This window comes from Zingiber officinale, chromosome 10A (genome assembly GCF_018446385.1).
Source record: "Zingiber officinale cultivar Zhangliang chromosome 10A, Zo_v1.1, whole genome shotgun sequence".
Classification (NCBI taxonomy): Eukaryota; Viridiplantae; Streptophyta; class Magnoliopsida; order Zingiberales; family Zingiberaceae; genus Zingiber; species Zingiber officinale.
The window spans coordinates 24,879,315-24,887,897 of record NC_056004.1 but is presented as its reverse complement, the minus strand read 5'-3'; the positions used below and the strand labels follow the sequence as shown (position 1 = coordinate 24,887,897).

General features: G+C 36.8%; 2 protein-coding genes across 2 annotated transcripts; both read right to left on the bottom strand.

Moving 5' to 3' along the window:
* Window positions 1-405: 405 nt before the first annotated feature.
* On the bottom strand, window positions 406-2,026 carry LOC122026251 (probable strigolactone esterase DAD2). The gene is made up of 3 exons (XM_042584918.1): window positions 1,877-2,026; window positions 1,243-1,768; window positions 406-1,108 (listed from the first exon to the last, which is right to left on the bottom strand). Exons 2-3 carry the CDS (start codon window positions 1,653-1,655, stop codon window positions 676-678), a joined length of 846 nt encoding a protein of 281 aa, XP_042440852.1. The 5' UTR covers window positions 1,656-1,768; window positions 1,877-2,026; the 3' UTR covers window positions 406-675.
* Window positions 2,027-2,860: 834 nt separating this feature from the next.
* Window positions 2,861-4,329, bottom strand: LOC122027910 (transcription factor bHLH84-like). The gene is made up of 5 exons (XM_042586927.1): window positions 3,891-4,329; window positions 3,601-3,795; window positions 3,436-3,501; window positions 3,298-3,363; window positions 2,861-3,215 (listed from the first exon to the last, which is right to left on the bottom strand). The coding sequence occupies exons 1-5, from the start codon at window positions 4,284-4,286 to the stop codon at window positions 3,126-3,128; spliced, it is 813 nt and encodes a 270-aa protein (XP_042442861.1). The 5' UTR covers window positions 4,287-4,329; the 3' UTR covers window positions 2,861-3,125.
* Window positions 4,330-8,583: the final 4,254 nt, after the last annotated feature.

Genomic DNA, 8,583 nt, shown 5'->3' with positions numbered 1-8,583 from the left:
TGGGCTCATGGATTGACTAACCAACCCACAATCCATCTTAGATTGGATTGAGTTAAGATTTTCCAACCCACCTTAATTTATGCATACTCTATTCTCTGAATCGATTTTCATAATCGTTCATATTAAGATTCAAATCTTGATTTTCTTAATTATTGTTTTACCATTGACTACATCGATAGGTTAACTTTTCTTCAAAAGCTTGATTGATTTGCACATGGTTCATATGGCTAAGAGTTAAGCCTAAATTAGAAGAGCATTCTTCGCCCTTATTAAAAAAGTATGATTCATTTGTTGAAAATATTGAAAAAAAATATAATCATTTGGAAATTTTGCACATTTGATCGTCCTCAATGGGCAATGCAGGATATTTATAATTTATATATCGAGAGACCACCCGACTTTTTCAACCGCTGCCATTTCATAATCAAATTCTAATTAACAACTGAATATTTCAATTCTTACCCAAAAAAACAAACACCAAACATCAAAACGAAGGGGGAAAAAACAGAAAAAAGAAAAAGACGGAGGATGTCCTATAATCGGTTGGTGCGTTTGTCTTCTTTTATGGTACCGAAAGGGACGAATCAACTTTATTACTCTCCCCGTTTCATCGCCGGCCTGGCGAGTTGACTCGGAAGCGGACGCGGTGAGCTAAATCAGGGGAGGGAGAGAGGATCAGGGGGAGGTGATAGCCCTGCGGAGAACATGGACGAGAGCCGCAGGAGCGCTGAGGTGGGGGAGGTGCCCCTCGACGGGGAGGTACTCGACGATGGTGTGGCCGCCGAGGTGGTCCCGCAGGAAGCCGCCGACGGAAAGAGGGACGGAGACGTCCTTGGCTGTCTGAACAACGACGCAAGGAGTGGTTACCAGGCCCAGCACACCACGTAGGTCGATGCTGAACGCCATCTGCGACACGAACAGCGAGATGTCCGGCCGCATGTTGAATAGCGTCCGACTGAACTCTTGAACGGCCGCCGGCACGTCCGCTCCCACAGCTAGCGGCGCGAAGCCCCGCACCCAGGCCTCGTAGTTCGATTCCATCGCCGCAAACACCTTGTCGAAGTCATCCCGCTCGAAGCCTCCGTGGTATTCCTCGTCGTTCAAAAACCTGGCCACCAAATTTGGGTGCCGTGTTTCAAATTTCATCTGTTGCGATCGGAAGTCGCAATTTTGCGCTTTCGATTCCAAATCTCAAAATTCAAATTTTGATAGAATTTGTATATAAATAAGCAAGAGTTAAACCTAGGGGAGGCACCAATGAGGATGAGCTTGAGGAAGAGCTCAGGGCGGCGGATCGAAGCGAGGATGCCCATCATGGAGGAGAAGGAGTGCCCGACGAAGAAGCAACGGTCGATTCCGAGGGCGTCGAGAATGGTCAGCAAGTCTTCGACGTAGGCGTCGAGGGTGGTGTAGCGCCGGAAGTCGAAGTGATCGGGGTTGACGCTGCCAGCGCAGACGTGGTCGTAGAGGACGACGCGGTGGTCGCGCTGCAAGTAAGGCAGCACGCGACTCCAAGCCGACTGGTCCGTGCCGAAGCCGTGCGACAGCACCACCACCCGCTCACCGGCGCCCACCACCCTCACGTTCAGTATCTCCAGTAGACTGGAGCCGCCATTGCGGACCGCCCCTGCTCTAGCATTGCTGCAGCTGCCCATCTCCGCCACCTGCTCCGTACGCTTCCTCGCCCTGTATAACTACTAAACATGGCCTTCTCAATTTGGGAAACGAACCATAAAAATTAGATTTTTGATGCGCGTTCTGTACTTCCCTGAATCAAGAATTGTTCTTTAATTCATAAAAATAAATAAAATAAAATAAAATAAAGTTGGAGATTGAACTGATAGTGAAGATGCAAAGTGAGAAATGGTTAATCCACCTCTTTTCTCCTCCTTCAGAACCAGGACTGGTACCAAGTCTTGGATTCTTCTGATCTCCCATTGGTAAATTAGATACTTTTAACGCCTCCCCATTATTTTTCTTCTTCTTCTTCTTCTTATTCATGAAAATATAACTCCTTGGGGACCGCGTGATCCACATCGTCTAGCAATTCCTTCTTCACGCAGGACGATCAGTAGATTTGTTCCAGGTACACGAATTATATTATATCAGAAATACAGATTCAAGTGCATCATTAGTCTGAATTTTGCTCCCAGCAATAAAAAATGGAGAATCTTGATTCTTTTTTTTTTCTTTTTTTTTAAAGATAGAGCGATCGGATAGTGGTTGTGTACTGGGTCAGCTGGTCAATTGGCTATAAGTTTATCATGCATTAATGTCAGATCGGTTGACTTTGATTGTTTGCTACAAAAGAATTACCTTCCTCGAAGAAAGTAAAGGTGTTGCGATTGATACCGTTTACTTTGTTCTGGAGAGGTGCTCATCGGATTGATAGCTCGAAAAGGCGAGCGTCCATTGAATTAAAAGTAGAGATTAGCTTTAGTTTAATTAAATAAATAGAAGATGAAGTTGCTCGTCTCTCCAAGTTAACAGATGAAGATGCAAAGGCCATTAAAGGATTCGTATGGTAGATCTGACATGGTCCTTACCTACTGCTCTGTTTGACACAGGAAGCAATCAGTAAACATAAATTCACAGAATGGAGCCACAAGGTAACATTGATTGAGGCAATCAGTAAGCATTCAAGCCGTTGCAAGGAATGCTTCGAATGGTTTGTTGGACCATTCAATACAAAAAGGTAACAATAAGGAATGCTTCTTCAAGTCCCTCATTTCATTCATCTTCAAATTCCACTTGTTTACCATTTTTATGATGTTGTTCATGATAAGAACATACCTTACAGTATCAAAAGTAAGAACCTCAATAAAAAAAAAAAAACAGAAATTCCTTATCTCCATCTTATACCTGTATATCAATATTTTCATCAATATTACAATGTTAACAAGCACCGAGGTAAAAAGTCTAAGAGAACATGAGACTTCATCAATTCCCTTGTCAACTCTCAGTATTGCTTACAGAAAACCCCATTACTAGTTTGAAATGAGATTATAAAAACAAACAATTTAGATGATTGAACGAAGAAAATGAAGAGTATAAATTGCCATTTTCACCAGGTTATTCTCCCTTCGTTCTATATGTAGTTATGACTGCGCACATTGGTCTGGTTGTCACAGTTCAGAGATGTTTAAGTCAATTCCAAGGTTCTTGCCATTGTAAGCAATGGGAGCATACATCCACAAGTCATCAGAGCTCAACAGCTGCACAAATCGAATTATACCTTCAGATACTTGAACAGCAACTCTGAATGTTTGGAAATATAGTGATGTGATTAAGTATAACCTTAATTTGGAGCTGCAAGAACTTTACATACTGAACTGCTTCTTCAAGCATTGTACTAATGTCTACCTGTTACGATCAACTGTTGTCAGTCCTCTACTGCCTTATTCAGACTACAAATACAATTCCCAAATAACTTACTTTTGTTCCATTTGGAACTAAGTTTTGCAGGATTTTCAGCCTCTCATTGATCCTTTCTCTCCTTTTCTGTAAAACACAATGATCAAGGACTATTACAAACAAACAAAAAATAAATAAACAGGGAAAGAAGTTATCTTGTTTGTGTTTAAGAGATTTGAAATTTACCCTTGCATACAAGCTCTGGGGATCAGTTGCAGCTCCTCTACCAGTTTTTTTCTGTCTATTTGCTGCTCCATTCTGCTCATTCGAGTCATCCTCTGAGCTGTAGCAACTGGAGTTCTGTGAATTTATGTCTTCATTCACAGTGCTACTACTCTTCTCGGTCTTCTTGGACTGTGAATTCTTCCTCTTCTTAGAAACCTGAGAAACACCATTTTCTTTTATCATCAATCGTCTGTATATTTGTAAATTTACACCAACGCTTCACAATCGAAACTATGAATTAGAATTCTCACTGGCGCTGACTCCTTAGCATTCCTTTTAGGAACTCCGAACATTGCCGAATCCTCCTCTACCTTTGTGGGCACATCAGCATCCTCACCATTCAACTTCCTTTTCGTTGTTCGCGGGAGTGGCGGCAGAGGCTCCGCCATTTCCGAGCTCATCTTGGCTTGGCTCGTGTAATTATATCCTCCATAATTGGCGTCTGGATGAGGAAGAACGCTGACGGAGTTGGTTGAGCTGGTCGCAGCACAATTGCCTAGAGTCCAATCAAAAAGATCACCGGAAGAATTGTGATCGGACCAAAACATCTCCTGAGAACCGAACAACTGCTCCATGACTTGGGATTCCTCCCCCAACATCGCAGCATCAAACGAGCTCCAGCTCGATCCCAATCCTTGAAAATCCATTGCAATGAAAGACTTTTGAGGCGTAGAAGAAATGAAGAACGAGGAGTACTCTTGGTGTTGGAAAACTGATTGAGGGAGAATATATATATAGTTGCAAAATATTGACTCTTTCGTGCGTGTTCATCAAATTCTAATCGAGATACAGGAAATACAGCTAAGAATGCTGCAGTTATGCAATATTTAAAAAATAATGGTGTCTAAAAATAAAGGAAGCAGGATTTTTTTTTGCCGGGAAATATTCTTAAATGGGAAGCTATGATTTTGCTAACGAGTTATTCAAATGATTGAATTAATATATAATCATGAAATGATGGTTAAGCTGAGAGAGATACAATTATTGGGCAATGGAGATTGGAGAGGACGTGGGAATTAAGAGGATGAAGTAGTCAAGGCAAACTTGATGCTTCGAAATTGATAAAGAAACGGAGAAGATAGAGGTCGGCAAGTCATGGTTGGAGCTCAAGAATTATTCATGGCGGTAGAGGAAGGACAAAATATCAACCATGGCCATGTTTGTCGTACAAGGAGGTTGCACACTGACCCACTGTTTTCTGCGTCATCTTGAGTTCTAACCTCACAATCAAACTAATAAATTCTTTCTTCTCTCTCTTATTCGTACTTTCTTTTATTTTTCTTTTAGATCCACTTTTTTTTTTTTTTATGAGCTCGGAACAGCCCCATAGGTAGTAGCATTCGACACGTAAAAGACATTGGATTAAAATCAAGGGTTGAATAAGTGAATCGAACGTGTAGTATTTTTTAAAACGAATTGGGCCTTAGCCAGTTAAACCGTTTGAACTTTAATTTGCAGAGTGAAAGAGTGGCTAATTTTAGGCCAAGTTTATCTAATTAATGATTTAGTTATGAGCTTATATTAGATATGAATTTCATGTGTAAAGAAATTCATTAATTTATTATTATTAGCAATCGTGCATCAAGTTATTATAAAAGAAAAATTCTCTATTATTGCAACTAAGTTTTGAACTCTAAATCCCTAATTGATTAATGAAAAAAATTCTCAATAATATGGCAGAGCTAAGTCTCAAACTTTAGATCCCTGATTGATTAATAAGAAAATTTTCTAATAATATATCACAACTAAGTTTTGAACTCTATATCCTTAATTAATGCGTCTGTAAAAATTACTAATAAACCTTGAAATACTAAAAAAAAATTAGGAGTATTGATAGGAATATCCATCGAAATTCGATCAGCAAATGTACATACCGACGGCTTATCGACGGAATATTTGGTGTTGAGAGGTAATTTGTCAGAAACGAGGTTTCTGACCGAAGATATTTTTTCCCGTCAGTAATGCTATCGGAATAGTTACAGTAGCCAGGTTCCGCTATTTTAAGGTTTATCGACAGAACCTCGATTCTGTCGGTAATTATCGACGGAAACAAGCTTTCCGTCAGTATTATATCTAAACATCAACGGAAACGTAAGTGTCCGTTGGTGTTTATTTTCGATAATTATCGACATAAACCCTATTCCATCGGTAATCCGTCGGAAGCAAAAAAAAAAATAGACAGCAGCAATCTATTTTCGCTCTGCCCTATTTACAATTTTGAAATATACAAAACCATCACAGACGATGGCATTATATATACAATCTACACACATACATCATATAACAATCACATACAAACAATCACATTTATAAAATTCAAACATAAAAACACAATCCATACATCCTAACAATTCATTCTTCTTCCTCATACAATCCCTATAAGCACAAACAAACTAACATTTATAATAATAGAAACAATTAAAATTATCTAAAACAAACAAAATTAAACAATTGCATAATACAAATGCAAATATCCATATATAAATCTAAGTTTACAGAATACATACCGTAATAGAAAGTACTCCAAATAATACAACATAAGATAATAAAGAAAAACCTACAAAAAGTTAAATATCAAATGATCATGTTGATGTTTAAATAAACATTTTTGCATATATATTTAATAAATTTAATATGTAATAAAATGATATCTGAACAAAAATGAGCATATGATGATATAAAAAGTCAATATATAAAGAGAACCGAACGTGACTCCTAAAATATATAGTAATAAAATATTTAGAAATGAACATAATATAATATCAAAATAGAATAAATATATCACCATGGTCTACTTACCATAAAATAGAATAAAACTCGATTTACCATAAACTTATTATAATAAAACAGCTTCATCTCCTGGTCTACATGCCTCCATATAGTACCAAACACGCAAACTAGTTCCTTGAATTTTTCCGTGATATAGGTAGCAACTCGATGGCCATCTGGAGTGAACCTGCACAAAATAATATTAAGTTATGAGAAATATTATAAATAAAATCATATATAAACTTGAATTATTAATAAGAAAAAATACTTATAAGTCCCCTATAACTCTAAGGACTTTGTAGCCACGGAGTGTTATAATCTACTGTTCTGCCATAATGATATCTACAAAATAACATTACCAAACATCATAATAAGGTTTAAAAATATGATAATATAAATATAAAATAATATGAAAGCATAACTTACTTGATGAACAATAATATTAATATTTAATCATCATTAACATCTGACTAATCAACATTAACAATTTCTATGTCTTCATCGCTAGATGAGCTTAGTTCAACTTTATCCTCACTATTGAACATCTCTCCATCATCTATCTCTTCGTAAGTGATATTGACATCTACAAGTAATTGAGGAGTAGATTGGAGTTGTAAATCAACTTAATGTCTCTCCACTTCATCATTTTGAAATGCATCATGGTTTTGAGCAGTGATTGTATTCGACATCTCTATGGTTAAGCGAGACTTGATTCGACAAATATACAACCATTCACTAGATCTTCTTCTCTTCGTAGGGTATTCAAGATAGAAAATTTGACTCACTTGTATCCCGAAAATTAAAGGTTCAAACTTGTCGAATCTTTTGTTTGCATTAATCTCAACTAAATTATAATTTAGATGTATTCTGGTGCCTATTCTTGGGGTTGGATCATACCATGAATATTTGAACAACACACACCTCTTTATTAATAATGCAGGATATTCAATCTCTATGATTTCTTCAAGTCTATCATAGTAATCAAACTCAGTGTTATTGTTGTCCATAGATCATTTGACGTAAACACTAGAATTATAGGTTAATCTCCGTGAATCTCATTATGCCACATGAATTTAAGGCCACTAACATAGTAACTAGAGTATACCTTTATTTTACGGAGGGATCCTGATGCAATATTCATTATCCTATCATCTTGCACATTTAATATTCTACGATCTTTCACCTATAAAAATAGTTAACATATAAACTAGGACACTTCTTAATAGACATGAACTAAAAAATTTCAAAAATTCTCTAACTTACATATATTTGAAATCATAATGCAAATTTGATCTCTAACTTTGCAACTACCTCACTTACACCAATTGATAAATTTTATAGATATAGTTGTTGTTCGTACAAGATGGGAAAGAAGGTAATTATATAAAAATTGGGATATCAAGCAAAATAATTAAACAGAGGATAAGTGTTTAATTAGAGAAGTTAACTTGCATTGTATATGTTTGATCTCTTCACAGTTTAAGAGTATGCATGTTCTTGCAGCATAGTATTCATCTTTGATTAACCATCTAGAAAGTGATACACCCATTGACTTACCAGGAAACTTCAAAATAGAAAGCATCGATGGATCTATCGGCTGATGAGCATCATCAGAATTTTGTGGGCATCTGCGATGTCTTGTTTGCACACTATCAGTAAAATAATATGAGCAAAAAAGAATATGCTTCTTCAACCAGATAAACATTACATATTGACCCCTCAACTCTTTCTTTGTTACGAATATTATTTTTTAATTTCCTAAAAAATTATTTGAATGGATACATCCATCTGTACTACATAGGACCTGGTAGATATTCCATTAAATAAAAAAAAACTATTTAGAAATATACGCTCCAACTTACATAATATAAGAGGAATGTCTATTTCTAGCTAAAGTATATTATCCATCATAATACCCGTTGTCAAATCTCTGAAAATAAACTCAATTCAGAGAGTGCTTGCCAAACATTTTGAGGAAGTAAGTCATAGAAAGCTACTGGAATAAGTCTTTGCATGAATACATGACGGTCATGACTTTTCATTCCAAACATCTTTAATCTATTCATATCCACGCACCGAGACATATTTGAGGCATACTCATATGGAAATTTGATTTCTTTCAATCAATTACATAAATTTTGCTTACCATCTTTGTCCAATGTATAACAAGCTTTT

What these genes read in the sequence shown, in the direction of transcription:
- LOC122026251 (XM_042584918.1), bottom strand. Translation starts at nt 1,655, where the DNA reads ATGGGCAGCTGCAGCAATGCTAGAGCAGGGGCGGTCCGCAATGGCGGC. An exon ending in CTCATTGGTGCCTCCCCTAG is followed by an intron (nt 1,109 to 1,242) that starts GTTTAACTCTTG and finishes TTTGGTGGCCAG; the next exon opens with GTTTTTGAACGACGAGGAAT.
- LOC122027910 (XM_042586927.1), bottom strand. Translation starts at nt 4,286, where the DNA reads ATGGATTTTCAAGGATTGGGATCGAGCTGGAGCTCGTTTGATGCTGCG. An exon ending in CCCAGAGCTTGTATGCAAGG is followed by an intron (nt 3,502 to 3,600) that starts GTAAATTTCAAA and finishes TGTGTTTTACAG; the next exon opens with AAAAGGAGAGAAAGGATCAA. An exon ending in TAGTTCCAAATGGAACAAAA is followed by an intron (nt 3,364 to 3,435) that starts GTAAGTTATTTG and finishes TGATCGTAACAG; the next exon opens with GTAGACATTAGTACAATGCT.